General features: G+C 45.5%; 1 protein-coding gene across 1 annotated transcript; it reads left to right on the top strand.

The window, feature by feature from the left end:
- The first annotated feature begins 6,076 nt into the window (after positions 1 to 6,076).
- LOC136328569 (translation machinery-associated protein 7) lies at positions 6,077 to 6,479 on the top strand. Its single transcript, XM_066264699.1, has one exon. The coding sequence runs from the start codon at positions 6,107 to 6,109 to the stop codon at positions 6,299 to 6,301; it is 195 nt and encodes a 64-aa protein (XP_066120796.1). The 5' UTR covers positions 6,077 to 6,106; the 3' UTR covers positions 6,302 to 6,479.
- The last annotated feature ends 8,968 nt before the right edge of the window (positions 6,480 to 15,447 follow it).

Below are 15,447 nucleotides of genomic sequence, written 5' to 3'. Positions count from 1 at the left end.
TTGTCCTTCTTCCTCTATTTCAAGAGGCTTCTATTTGAAAAGCTACTCTAGCCCTTTGAGTAATGCTCACTGACCCCCAGGAGTGAGTTTCTTTTCAAAAAATGAACTTAATTCCTCTTCTAGTTTTATTAACTTAAAATCATGTTTGTTTGATAACCAATTTATGGAAACAAGAACATACATTTGCCTTTTTTTAATGTTGCCTTACACCTTTTTAAAATAAATCGATCATAGCCTGGATGGTCAGGAGGCACGAGGACATGAACGTTCGTACTACTCAAAGGGCTAGGAAAGGAGAATACTGTGTGGAGAAGTGTACACTTCAGAAAATCTCAAAATACCTATCAACAGCCAAATAATATCTTCCCTCAAAGATGAGTAGATTGCAAAGATATTTGAGCAAAAACAAAAGAGCTCTACCATTATAAGTATGTTATAAAAGTACAGTTATAAAAGTAGAGGCCAATTATTTCTCACAAATACTCCAAAATCATAGAGCCAAAATTCTTATTTGGGGCCTGTGGTCTGCAGATAAGAAACTGCATGTGCAAGGTATCAAAAACCACACACGGCAAGGGTAGCAACAAAGAGCTACATTTGTGGGGAAATCTCAAAGACACTGCTTTTCTCTGTGTCATGGAGCTGAGCTAGGAATGAGGACAGTGAGAGCAAAGCATGGCTAGTCTCTGACCCCAACTGTTGGCATAAAATAAACACAGAGCCAGGAAAATGAGGAGCTGCTCAGCGATAACTGGTCCTATCAGTGGGGGCTAGGTGGAAAATCACACTATTATTTTCCTTATGCTTTTTGACAGAAGATTTAATTTTGTCAGGGCAGGATTAGCCACCAGGCCACAAAGGTGAAGGGAAGCAATAGTAAAATAGCATATTAATTCTTTGTTCTCACCCAAGGCAGAAGCAAAACCACACACTAGCAGCTTCCCGGAAACTGAGTTTCTGTTATCCACATGTCTTACACCAACTTTGCCAGTGAAGATGCCAGCGAATATGCCATGTGAATGAGGTGAGCACAGGCCACATAGTGCACCTTCAGCACCTGGCCCTGGGAGTGGGTGATAATTAGCTCTGTGTGTATGCACTAGGAAACATTTCTGTCTGAAATGACAACTTTTACCAATGTTAATAAAAGCTATATTGGCAATATGTAAAACAAAAGATCTTGAAAAGAATGACGTCAGCCGTGTCAAACATCTCCCCTTTCCCCCCTAATTGCAAAGGGCCACATTGTTTTGCTAAGAAATTGATGTAGAAACCTACCTAAACTGTGAGTTATGTCTCTTTGCTCTCTCCATTGACATCGTTGCTGAATTCGGAGATCTTATACACTTCATGGTGATAATCTGGGAGGAGAAACCAACCAAGCAGTAGGATTCTGATGACCTCATGGATATGAATAAGCAATAAAGACTAGAATTGCATTCTGTATAGTATGGATAACCTCTACTATAATTTATAAAAGTATGTTCAATCACAGAATTTGTTGTTACTAATAATCCCTAAAACTTTGTTTCCTCTGAAGTACACAGACTTGACATATTACTGACTTAAGAAAATGGCTTTGGCCCTGGCCGGTTGGCTCAGTGGTAGAGCATCAGCCTGGCGTGCAGAAGTCCCGGGTTCGATTCCTGGCCAGGGCACACAGGAGAAGCGCCCATCTGCTTCTCGACCCCTCCCCCTCTCCTTCCTCTCTGTCTCTCTCTTCCCCTCCTGCAGCGAGGCTCCATTGGAGCAAAGATGGCCCGGGCGCTGGGGATGGCTCCTTGGCCTCTGCCCCAGGCGCTAGAGTGGCTCTGGTTGCAACAGAGTGATGCCCCGGAGGGGCAGAGCGTCGCCCCCTGGTGGGCGTGCCGGGTGGATCCCGGTCGGGCGCATGCGGGAGCCTGTCTGTCTGTCTCTCCCCGTTTCTAGCTTCAGAAAAATACAAAAAGAAAATGGCTTTGTTCGGCCATGTGACTCTCACAGTAAATTTGGCCCACTGATGCCAATTACTAGGTTTCTTCTCTTTCAAATAACAATAATGTTTATAAGGAAAAATAAAGCTTGCGCAATCATAGTCCAGGGGAGGATTCCAAATTTATCTCCTGAACCCATTTTCATGAGCATAGGAATAACACAGTATACTTTAGAATTACCGGCACTCCTAGCATGCGGAGGACCCGGGTTCGATTCCCGGCCAGGGCACACAGGAGAAGTGCCCATTTGCTTCTCCACCCCTCCGCCGCGCTTTCCTCTCTCTCTTCCCCTCCCGCAGCCAAGGCTCCATTGGAGCAAAGATGGCCCGGGCGCTGGGGATGGCTCTATGGCCTCTGCCTCAGGCGCTAGAGTGGCTCTGGTCGCAACATGGCGACGCCCAGGATGGGCAGAGCATCGCCCCTGATGGGCGTGCCGGGTGGATCCCGGTCGGGCGCATGCGGGAGTCTGTCTGACTGTCTCTCCCTGTTTCCAGCTTCAGAAAAATGAAAAAAAAAATGTAGAATTACCGGCACTCTCAGTTTACCCAGATTAGTTCCCATCTTGACGCAGCTGGCAGGCAATCACACTGGAAAACGCTGATTTGTTATTTCAAATATAGTATAATTTGGCTAAGACAGCAAGACTCCCATAAGTGGAGTGTTCTGCACTCAGCTACTGTACTTTATTTATTTATTTTTAGAGAGAGAGTCACACACAGAAAGGGAGAGAGATGAGAAGCATCAATTCTTTGTTGCGGAACCTTAGTTATTTATTGACTGCTTTTTCATGTGTGCCTTGACCAGGGGCCTAGAGCAGAGTGAGTGACCCCTTGCTCAAGCCAGTGACCCTGCACTCAAATTGGTGACCTTGGGGTTTTGAACCTGGGTCCTCTGTATCCCAGTCTGACCACTATATCCACTGTGCCACTACCTGGTCAGGCTGATCAACAATTATTATATGGGGTCATGTACCTTATCAGCTACCTTCTCCTTATTCAAAGAGTCACAACCTTTTTTCCTTCCCTGGGAAATAGGGGACCCGAAGGCCACAACCATTGGTCAGGATGGAAGTTTCGGCCTGATGGAAATGTGGTGCTCCCCCAAGGCCCCACACTGGCCACTGGAGTGAAACACCAAAATGAGCTCCCTGGTCTGCACCTTTCACTGTTAATTCTTGAGTGTCCTACACATGTTAACGCGGAGCAACAATCCCCAGCTATCTCCCACACAATCCTGCTCCCCTCCAGGCCTGTGCGGACAGGGACTTCCCTGCCTGTCTGCCAGCCCTCACCTTAGCCTATAAAGCACTGGGGTCCCTGATTCCCTTCCCCTTGGAGAATTCCTGGTGTGGGGGCAGGGCTGTGGGTGGAGGAGGCCAGGCCAGGCTGCATTGGCTCTTGTCCTTGGGCACTGGGGAGGCCAATGGAGGAGAAGGTCTGCATAAAACTCGCTCAAGGTTGAGGCAGTCACGCTCCACCGGAGATGCTTTCCAGGGAGAAGCTCCAGTTACCGCCACTGCCAGGGTCCTCACCACAGGCCAAGGACTGGCTCCTTCAGGAGCATAGGAAGACTCAGGTGGCGCCGACCCTTCCACTGGGAGCAGGCTTAAAGTAGGGAGGGTGGTGGCAGTGAAGCAGCGGGTGCTGCAGGACGGTGCCCCTGGAAGGCTGGGTGCAGCTCAGGTGAAGACGGCCCCCACCAGGCTCTGTGCGGGCGGCAAGGAGGTGCGAGCTGGTTGGGCGTTGGTTGCCCTTCGGGAGAAGAAGGGTCAGGAGAATACAGTGCTACAGGGACCCTGGGGCCACTTGCTGGCAGAGCATGGCCAAGGCCATCCTGGGGGCCCCTGCCGCTGCCTCCCACCAACATGGCCCCGCTGCCCAGAGCCACAGCACCCTCAAACAGGCACCCCCGCCTGCTCACAAAACACACACCCGTGTCCCTCCTTCCCCTGAAGGATAGCTGCTGCCCTCATTCAGGAAACCGGAAGCAGAGCTGCCATAACCTCCAGCCACTTAAACCCTGGCACCGGGTCAGCCCCGTGGGCAGCAGCCTTCGACCTCGCGCTCCAGCGGCTGGACACCTCAGGCGGCGCTCTGGCCTCAGCACGCCTCTCGGCACCCACACACCTTCCGCACTATCTTCCCCAACACCGCGCCCTCTGCTGGTGCAGCCCAGACCCCAAGCTCCTTTGCCCAGTGCCCGCCAACCTGACTACCACCCACGGGACTCACGCCGCCACTTTACAGAAGGCCTCACAGCAGTGCCCTATTCACCAGCATCAAGTTCCAGGATATTGAGGTCAGGAAAGGCATTCACTGGGCGACCACTATGGACGACAGGTTCCCACAGAAAATTCTGTCCCACCTCCAAGGTAAGCATCAGAGTACCTTGCAGCAGGGGGATGGGGGAGGCAGCCACTCACAGGAGTCTAGAGGCGGCATCTGACCACTTACAGCAGAAGAGGGCCAAATTAGGGGCTGTAGATCCATCTGAGTACCCAGTTTATACAGAGTATAAAAATAACTGAATTTAAGAAGATTTAAGAAAAAGCTATATTTAAGAATTTAAGAATATTGAAATCATAGGAGGCATATTCCCTAATGACATGCTTTGAAATTAGAAATAGATGGCAAAAAAGAAGCACACAAATAATATGTAAAAAATACTATTGACTGGGTCAAAGAAGAATTAAAAGATGAGATGAAAAGATATATTGAGGCAAATAAAAACAATGACACCACATATCAGACCAGCTGTTCCTGACCAGGTGTTGGCGCAGTGGATAGAGCATCAGACTGGGATGCTGAGGACCCGAGCTTGAAACCTCAAGGTCTCTGGATTGAGTGTGAGCTCATCTGGTTAGAGCATTGGCTCACCAGCTTGACTGCAGGGGTTGCTGGCTTGAGCGGGGGATCATACATATAACATCATAGTCACTGGCTTAATCCCAAGGTTGCTGGCTTGAGCAAAGGGTCACTTGCTGTGCTGGAATCCCTCAGTGAAAGTACATATGAGAAAGCAATCAGTGAACAACAAAGATGCTGCAATGAAGAACTGATGCTTCTTAGCTCTCTCCCTTCCAGCCTGTCTGTTCCTATCAGGCCCTCTCTCCCTCTCCCTCTTGCTAAAATAAATAGATAAATAAATAAATAATAAAACTTCTGGGATGGAGCAAAACAGTAATAATAGGTAAGTTTATCTCATTACAGGCCTATCTCAAGAAACAAGGGAAAAGTCAAGGATTTAACATTATATCTTAAAGAACTAAAGAACAAAGGCAACCCAACGTCAGTAGAAGAAATGAAATAATAAAAATTAGAGCAGCATTGAATGAGATAGAGAACAAAAGGACTACAAAGAATTGGTTCTTTAAAAATTAATAAAATTGACAAACCCCTGGCTAGATTCACTGAGGAAAAAAGAGAACTGACACATATAAACAAAATCAGAAATGAAAGAGAAGTTACCACAGGCATGTCAGGTTTTTATTCCTGGTCAGGGCACACAGATGAAGTGACCATCTGCTTCTCTCTTCTCCTCCCCCCCCCTCTTCCCTTTCTTTTCCATTCCAGCAGCTAGTGGCTAGATTGCCCCCCCCCCCCGCCCCAGGAGCTGAGAATAGCTCTGTTTCAGCACAACTTTGGCTTTGGGTGTTTAAAAAATAGCTTGGTACTGGACCATGGCCCCAGACAGAGGTCGCTGGGTGGATCCTGGTTGGTGCGCATGTGGGAGTCTGCATCACTGTCTCTCCTCCTCTCACCTTAAAAAAAAAAAGAACATTTGATACCTAAATTCTTCCAAAAAGTTAAAGATGAGTCAGTACTTCTGATTCATTTGATGAGGACAACATAACCCTGATAACTAAAACCTAGCAAGCATAACACAAAAAAGGAAAACTACAGACCAGTATCAATGATGAATATAAATATTCAAATCTCTTAAACAAAATAATACCAAATCAAATACAACAGTACATTATAAAAATAACATATCAGGATCAACTCGGGTTCATTCCAGGGGCACAAGGATGATTCAAAATAAGCAAATTGAAAAAGATAATACAGCTCATTAACAAAACACGGATAAAAAAATCCTGATCTTGGACAGGGTCTGGGGAAGGGGCGGCAGGCGCCATGTCTGGCCGCGAAGGTGGCAAGAAGAAGCCCCTGAAGCAGCCCAAGAAACAGGCCAAGGAGATGGACGAGGAAGATAAGGCATTCAAGCAGAAGCAAAAAGAGGAGCAGAAGAAACTTGAAGAGCTAAAAGCGAAGGCCGCGGGGAAGGGCCCCCTAGCATCGGGTGGAATTAAGAAATCTGGCAAAAAGTGAGCTGTTCCTTGAGCCTGGGGCAATGGTGATGATCCGTAATTCCATTCCTGTTTTAACATCTGGATTCCCTGTCATAACATCTCTTGCCACGTATAGCTAGAATGAAGTGTTGTCTGGAAGCCTATTGTATATTTAAGAATAAACTTTTGTAAAAACATGATAATAATAAAAAAAAAAAGTCCTGATCTTGCCCTGGCTGTTGGCTCAGTGGTAGAGCATCAGCCCAGCATGTGGATGACCCGGGTTCAATTCCCCGCCAGGGCACACCAGAGGAGTGTCCATCTGCTTTCCACCTCTCTCCCTCTTGCTTTTCTCTCTTTCTTCTCCTCCCCTCCTGAAGCCATGCCTCAATTAGAGTGAGTTGGCCCTGGGTGCTGAGGATGGCTCCATGGCCTCTGCCTCAGGCACTAAAAATTGGCTCCAGTTGCAATGGAGAAAGGGCCTCAGATGGACAGAGCATCGCCCCCTCATGGGCTTGCCAGGTGGATCCTGGTTGGGGTGCATGCGAGAGTCTGTTTCTGCATCCCTTCCTCTCACTAAATAAAAAAAAAATCATGATCTTATCAATAGATGCAGAAAAAGCATTTGATAAGATATAATATCACTATGATTAAAATCAGGGGTCCCCAAACTTTTTACACAGGGGGCCAATTCACTGTCCCTCAGACCATTGGAGGGCCACCACATACAGTGCTCCTCTCACTGATCACCAATGAAAGAGGTGTCCCTTCTGGAAGTGCGGTGTGGGGGGGGGGGATAAATGGCCTCAGGGGGCTGCAGTTTGGGGACGCTTGATTAAAATACTTTACAAAATGGGTATAGGAGGAAAGTACCTTAACATAATAAAGGTCATATATGAAAAACCCACAGCTAATGTCATACTCAATGGTGAAAAATGAAAGCTTTTCCTCTAAAATCAAGAATAAGACAAGGCTCTCCAGTCTCACCACTTTTATTCAACATAGTTCTGGAAATCCTGGCCAGAGCAATCAGGTAAAAGAAAGAAATAAAAGGCATCCAAATTTGGAACAAAGAAGTAAAAATGTCACTTTTTGCAGATAATATGATTCTGTATGTAGAAAACCCTAAAGGCTCCATTTAAGAAAAATAAAACAGTAAAAAAATACAGTAAAGTTGCATAATATAAAATCAAAGTACACAAATCTAATGCATTATATATATGTACTAACAATGACATTTCAGAAAAAGAAACAACCAATTCCTTTTGAAATTGCAACCAAAAGAGTAAAATCCTTGGATGAACCTGACAAAGATGAGAAGGACCTATATACTGTAAACTCCAGAGCACTGTTAAAAGATTGAAACAGAGAAAATAAAATGGAAAATTAATTCCATTTTTTATGGATTGAAAGAATTAACATAGTTAAAAGGTCCTTATTACCCAAAGCAATACACAGATAGAAAGCAAGCCCACCAAAATCCCAATGTCATTTTTAGAGAAAAAGGACAAAAAAATCATCAGATTTGTATGGAACCATAAAGAACCCAAAGGGCCAAAGCAATCTGAGAACAAAGGACCAAGTTGAAGGCATCACAACACCTGACTTCAAACTACACCACAGAGCAACAATCATAAAAATAGCACAGTATTGGCAGACAAGCAAACATTCAGACTAATGAAACTGAGTGCCCAGAAAGAAAACCACATGTATATCGGTAAATAGTCTTCAAAACAGGAGCCAAGAACATTCAAGGGAGAAAAGAAAGCATCTTCATTTAATGGTGCTGAGAACAATGAAGAATCATATTCAAAATAATGAAACTACACTACAGTCTATCCCCATGTACAAAAATTAATTCCAACTGGATAAAGACCTAAATATAAAAACTAAAACAAATTACATAGGAGAAAACACAACTACTAAATCGATGGACCGTGGTGTTAGAGAAAGTTTTATGAATTGGATCCCAAAGGCAAAGGAAGTAGAAGCAAAAATAAATGAATGAGACTAGATCAAACTAAAAATTCTTCTGCACAGCACAAAAAACCACCAACAAAATCAAAAGCTAACTAGCCACATGGGAGAAGATATTTGCAAACAACAGTTCCCACAGGAGGTCAATATCCAAAATGGATAAAGAACTCAGACAACTCAACATCAAACTAGCAATGCAATTGAAAAGCGGGCAAAGACAATGAACCTCTCCAGGAAGAAACAAAAATGGACAACAGATATATAAAAAGATACTAATTTGCCTAGCTATTAGAGAAATGCAAATCAAACCTACAGTGAGATATCATCTCACACATGTGAAAATGGTTGTCAACAAGTCAGGTAATAACAGGTGTTGGAGTTTGTAAAGAATAAGGAACTCTCATTCATTGCTAGAGGGAATGTAAACTGGGACAGCCACTATGGAAAAGTCTGGAGTTCCTGAAAAAATGAAGAATAGATTTACTATGGGACCCAGTAATCCCTTTTCTGGCTATCTACCCCCAAAATTTGAAAACATTTACTTGCAAAGATTTATGCACCCATACAATCATTGAAGCAGTATTCATGGTGGCCAACATAAGGAAACAACCAAAGTGTTCTTTGATAGAGGACTGCACAAGGAAGATGTGGTACGTGTGGAATACTACTCAGCCATTAGAAAAAGTGAGATACTGCCATTTGTAACAACATGGAAGGGCCTTGAGGATACTGTGCTAAGCAAAATAAGCCAGTCAGAAAAAGTTAAGAACCATATGATTTCTCTCATATATGGGATATAAAACTGAAACTCAGACACAAACAACAGTACGATGGTTACCAGAGAAAAGGGGTGGAGGGATAGTAAAAGGTAAAAGGAGCAAATATATAGTGATGGAGAATGATTTCATTCTGGCTGGTGGGCACAGAAGGTAACATACAGAACATGTATCACAGAACTCTACTCTTGAAACTTATAATCTTACTAACCAATGTCACCCCAAAGAAGTTTAATAAAAAAGGATATTTAGAGCTTGCCTCTCAACATCAAGTCATTTAAAAAAAAAAGTCTTTATAAGCTGTGTTTTAATTGATTAATTTTAGAAAGAGAGGAAGGGGGGAAGAGAGGGAGAGGGAGGGAGAAAGAGAGAGAGAGAAGCATCTATTTGTGCTTTTTTAATTTATGCATTCATCTATTGATTCTTGTATATGCACTGACTGGGAATCGAACCTGCAACGTGGTATATCAGCATGATGGTCTAAGCAACTTAGCATGTGGCCAGGGTCTAAACTTTGTTTTTAATAAAAAGACTCTAAAAGCATTCTATGTTTAGATTGTTTTAAAAATTAATAAAATTTTAAGAATGAATAAACAAAATACAATTAATTGATACAGTAACATTCTAGATGACACAAAAAATCTGGACACACCCTGGGAGCTCCCATGTCTCATCTGACAGCATCCAAGTCATGTACCTCTCTCATGAATCTCAGGACAAAAGTGTCTACCACATATCTTCCACCTCCTTTACCCAAACTCTTGGGCACCCCCCTACCATGTTCCCTGAAGCCACTTCTCAACCCTGAACTCCCACCATTGCCATGTCATACTAGTCTGTAGAGTTGGCTAGGGCCACTGTAAAAGTGCTATGGAAACTGACTGGTGGTGAAATCAGAAACACAGCAGAGTGTGAGGTGATGTGGGCTTCCTCACTTTGCTGGAGGCACCCACACTTGTGTCATCTCAACCGAGAGCATCTGGACAGCGCAGTGACCATTTCTTGAAGAAAGGCAGTTATGGAGCTTCAGGAAGGCAAGCGGTTCATGTATCAAGCACATGAGAAGTGTTTCCTAATACGAGGGACTGTGACACGTGTACATAATAGGCTGCGTATCAATTACTAAAAAAAATAGGACTTCACAGAGCTCAGTGTTTACTTATGCAGTGAGACATTAGGGAAGTAGGTATGTAGGTATGTAACGTGTCTGCCGTGGAAGACATGGATGGAATTCTGAGACACGGAAATAAATGATAGGAACACCCCTTCTTTGAGGAAGCAGCATGGAATCTGAAACTCAAAAAACAGCAAACAGAAAACACTCTTGCTGAGATAGACATACGCCACTCCACATATGCCACATCTGGAGAAGATCGGCAGGCCCACTAGAAGACAATTTTAAAGAATGAATCACTGTGATGAGCCAGCAAATACACTGGAAAGCCCATGAGTGCCCACAGATAGACACAAACACAAATGGAAACTGTCTATAGGAAACATATCCTAGTAAGGAAAGAGTAAAAACATGCACTGTAAAAACACAAAATGTCTTTGGGACAAGTAAATCGAAGGAAAAGACTGAGCCTTTAGATCCAAACCTCCAGTAAAATCAATGTATTTGAATGAGAACACACAAGGGAGAGAAAACACTGGCAGCTACTGACCACAGAAGGGTAGCAGGAGATGGGTAAGGAGAAAATGGATACAGCTGTCATGCTCACAAATCAGGCATATATGAAAAAACACACCAATTCTTCTTCACACTAGGAAAATCAACACAGCAGCCCTGCTCATGAACAAAGCGTACAACCATAACAACCAAACCACATCCTGCAAAAACTCTGAAAGCATATAAAAACCCTAAAAGCATGAGAAAACAATTGATTGTGACTTTAAGAAAATTAACTTAAACCGACAAGCGTTCTTCCTCAAGGTTCACCTGCGTGTTATTCCCACAGGAGCATGGAACGGCAGCGGAGAAGTACACTGGGATGCTCACTGTATTGGCTATGTCGCACTAGGGAGCAGTTTTCAAAACACTTCAGAGGGTACCAATTCTACTATTTCTTGCTTTCATTTTAGGGGGAGAAAAAAGGAAGTGGAAACTCACCATGAGCATAAGCTAATGTGATTAAGATCATCGGGTCTGTAATGTTCAAACAACATTACAGTAACTAATTACTTTCCTAACTAGCACGAAATTCACAACAGAAAGGCACTGGTCCTTAAGCTGGTGGGATTGTTGCAAATCATGTCTGACACCCAATTGGTCCACTGGCTAAGGCAACAGAATATTTCTGAAGTGACCATATTGTACACAAAAGCAAGTTTCAAGAGATTTCAGAGAATGGAAATTATAAGCAGGACGTTTCTTGCTCTCATATGGTTCAGTGTGGGAATCAGCAAATAAAGATAACTAGAAAGCCCTTATGATTTATGAAGCACTCTTCTGAATAACAATGGCTTCAACATGGAAAGAATCCACCAGAGCCAATGCACTTCCTTGAAAAACACTAAGATGTAATTTCCACATACATCCACCAGATGGCAGCAGAGAGACATACATGAAACCGATTTCACTCCTACTCCTCAGTACTTGGAACAGAATTCCCACAAACCTCCCAGGATTGCAGCCCTATACCGGCTATGTCCTGTGACAGCAGCAAAGGCAGGCATCTGCATTATAAAAAAAAACTAGAAAGTTGTTATGCATAATGGGCACGGAATGCACCTCTGAATACTTTAACAGGAAATCACCACTGGAGCTGGAAAAATGACTTAAAAGTAAAAAAATAGTAACAACACATCAAAATTTCAGGGAAGACGAACAGCCCTAAGTGGACATCTTAAGAATAATCTGAAAAATCACAGGATTTACATCCCTGTTAAGGACCTAGAATAATCCATGAAATCCACAGAGCCAAAGAAAGGAATCATTTATGCAAACTTCTGTAGAAGGTCATCCACTTCACACACATCACTGTTGGGCGAAATGAGTTGTAAAATCTCTATTTTCTGGTTTTTTTCTCACTCTTATTGTTAAAGATGGCTGCTACTCTCATGTGGTGATGCTCTCACGTGATACAGCTAATTGCTGTTCATGCTTGGGAAGGGGCTTGGTTATACTAATGTGTGCTGGAGGGAGGGGTTCTCCTGGGGAAGAGTTTTAAAAGGAGGAGCTAGGAGGCCATTTGGAGAAGACCATGCTGTGGTAGTGAGGAAGAGCCCACGTTGTAGCAAGACAGGGAGGCCACGTGGAGGAGAGGAGGCAGTCAAAATGGCAGAATGCTGAACAAGAAGCCAGTTTGTGCAGGAGAAGGAGATGGGAAACAGAGGTGAATGTTAAGCCTAATCCAGAGGGACTTGAAGCATCAAAGACACAAACAAAATCCACTGATTCCACACCAGAGCTTTATTGTCTAGCTTGGCCAAGCGGGGTAACTGTGACAGAACTCTGAGGCAGAGCGCGCAGGCCCTTTGTTCTACCTAGTTTTTTATAATTTTGCAAGTGGGAAGTACAGAAGCAAAAATTGCAATTAGGTGCCCTTTACCACTATTGATTATAGTCATATGTCCCTTAACATGATAGGACCATGTTCAATTTGCAAGCCATAAATCATTTTGGAGAAAATAAAATTTATAAGTCAACACAATGGTAGAAAGATGTCTCTTTACATATTAAAAGACATTCCTATATTCTCTAATGTTTATTTGCCATCTCTCTGTCCAGAGTCACACACATTAACCACATGCATTCAAATAGGAGAGGTAGTTTCCGTGGGGACAAATACCCGCAGATAGCTCATTACTATAAGAAAAGGTTTATTTTGGCTTTTCTCTTCCTGCACCTGGCTAGCCATTCACCCCTTTCCCCACAGGTGTGGTGGAATGTCTGGGAATCCATGTTTTCCTTCCCTTTACATTTACAATACAATGCCAAGGGCCATCCTGGTTTTAGGCCAATCACACAGTACAGAGATTATTCTCAAAATTTCTCTGAACACCTTAACCCAAATTAATATAATGTTCTTCAAGTCTCTTAAAATATTAATATTAGGCCCTGGCCGGTTGGCTCGGTGGTAGAGCGTCGGCCTGGCGTGCGGAAGTCCCGGGTTCGATTCCCGGCCAGGGCACACAGGAGAAGCGCCCATCTGCTTCTCCACCCCTCCCCCTCTCCTTCCTCTCTGTCTCTCTCTTCCCCTCCCACAGCCGAGGCTCCAGTGGAGCAAAGATGGCCCGGGCGCTGGGGATGGCTCCTTGGCCTCTACCCCAAGCGCTAGGGTGGCTCTGGTCGCGACAGAGCGATGCCCTGGAGGGGCAGAGCATCGCCCCCTGGTGGGCAGAGCGTCGCCCCCTGGTGGGCGTGCCGGGTGGATCCCGGTCGGGCGCATGTGGGAGTCTGTCTGACTGTCTCTCCCCGTTTCTAGCTTCAGAAAAACACACACAAAAAAATATTAATATTAATTCTGCAGCTTTTGGTACTTTACAACACCTGTGGCTGAAGTGGCACAGTGGCTCCTCATTCCCCCCTCTGAATGGGAGGATAAGACGCGGTATCTACCGAGGGGAGAGGCTGGTAGGTGGGCTGAAGCATGGGTCGAAGGACCAGGAGGTTGGTGGCCCCTAGCTGGCGTTTGACCAGGGTGGCCACCATGCGTAGAACACAGGGGCCGATCAGGAGCATGGCAAGGAGCACCAGAATGGGACCTGCAAGGGAGCAGAGCAATGTAGTGGCCCATGAGGGCCAGGTAAACCCGGGGACCCAAAGTCCATGTGCTTCTCTGTCCGAACGGCGTTTCTTCAGGCGGTCTCTGAGGAGGTCCAGAGATTGGCGATGACTCCGGAATGGTTGGCGAAGAAACAGCGCTGCTCCTGGAGAGCTGCACACAGTCCTCCTTGGGCAGGAACAGCAGGTCGAGTCCCCTTCCGTTCTGCACTGCAACCTCTGCCAGGGAGCCCAAGGATTTCTCGAGAACTCGGATTGAGCTCTCAAGGGCGGTGATGTCTTTGGTCAATGAGTTCCTGAAGAGCCCTTGAGTGGATTTTCGGAGTCCGGCTAAGCCCTCCATCTAGCTGTGTCAGCTTGATCAGGAACTGGCTTGATGTGAGCTCGAATCTACGTTGCGTGGCCAGTAACCTTTACAGCTTTGGGGGTACTGAGGACCACCGGGAATGGGCCCTTCCACTGAAGCTCAAGGCTCAAACCTATATACCTGATTCCAGACGTCCCAGGGGTGGAGGAGGTGGGGACGGACCCCCAGCTGCATGCCCTAGTGCCGCAAAGCCCCCGGCCGACACGGTCAGCTTTAGTGCCTCGCTCTGGTTCGCCATCCACTGCTCGGTGTGCAGGTCCCAGGCAGCCTTTTTCACAGAACTCTTGGTTTCCTCACGCATGGCTGTAAAAGTCAGCCAGCCTACGGCCCCCAAAAGGACAGATCTGGGGCATGATGGGATTGCTTCACACCACATCAAAAAGGGTGGGAAAGGCTTAGTCCTAAAACCAAGCCCCACGCTACAAGGATCCTGCCTACCCACAGCCCGCCCCCAACACATTTTAATATTATCTGGGTGACAGGCTTCCATGTGGGCAGTGCCATTTTTAATAAAGTGAGCATTTTATTTGCCCAACAATCCATTCCTATGCTCACTTTACTACCCACAATCTACACCACCGGCATCCCTGTGCAAGGAAATTAGGCACATTACATAAATTACAACAGCACAAATCATACAGTTTCAATAATCACAAAAGTACACTTCACCAGTCTCTGAACACTTAGCCCAAAGAGCAAAATGTCCTTGGCCTTTTTCCTAGCCATGGGAAAAGCTTCCTGGGGCAGGGGAGTGCTTCCAGCAAAGCCACCCCCCACCCCCATCAGGGTATTTCACATTGTCCAAAATCCATAAGTCCATCCAACAAAGGAGTCAGTGTCCACTCCGGTCGTAGTCCAGGAAATCAGTCCACGCACACGGAGTGTCAGCCACCTCCCTCATCCCTACCATTCTGGCAGGTCTTACACTGTCCCAAAGAGTAGCACGTGGCAATGGCAGTCAGCATTTCTATCTCTGCTCTGGAGAGTATGATAGCGTCCAGCCCTAGTCCCAAAATCGCAGACCCACCAGGTCCGTAGTAGGTACTCCTTGCTGCTGGGCTCTCATCTTATGGAGACTGTGGATTGCAACTCCAGCCCTATTCTCCTCATCCTCCAAAGAGAAACTGAAAACAGCAGCTCCTGCTGCCGGAATCAAGCCCCGGGCCGCCGCCACCTTCTGCTCCACACACCTTGCAGCCCCAGCTCCGGCCTCAGCCCTGGCCTCCTGCCGTTGCTGGCTTTCCACAATGTCCAGGGCAAGCTGCAATTCACGAACCTCTGAATCCTCCTCCAGCAGCTGCTCCAGCTCCAGGGTCAGCATCTCTTTCTCCCACGTTTGC

The sequence above is a fragment of the Saccopteryx bilineata genome, chromosome 3, assembly GCF_036850765.1.
Source record: "Saccopteryx bilineata isolate mSacBil1 chromosome 3, mSacBil1_pri_phased_curated, whole genome shotgun sequence".
NCBI lineage: Eukaryota > Metazoa > Chordata > Mammalia > Chiroptera > Emballonuridae > Saccopteryx > Saccopteryx bilineata.
This window is presented reverse-complemented; position numbering and strand designations above follow the sequence as displayed.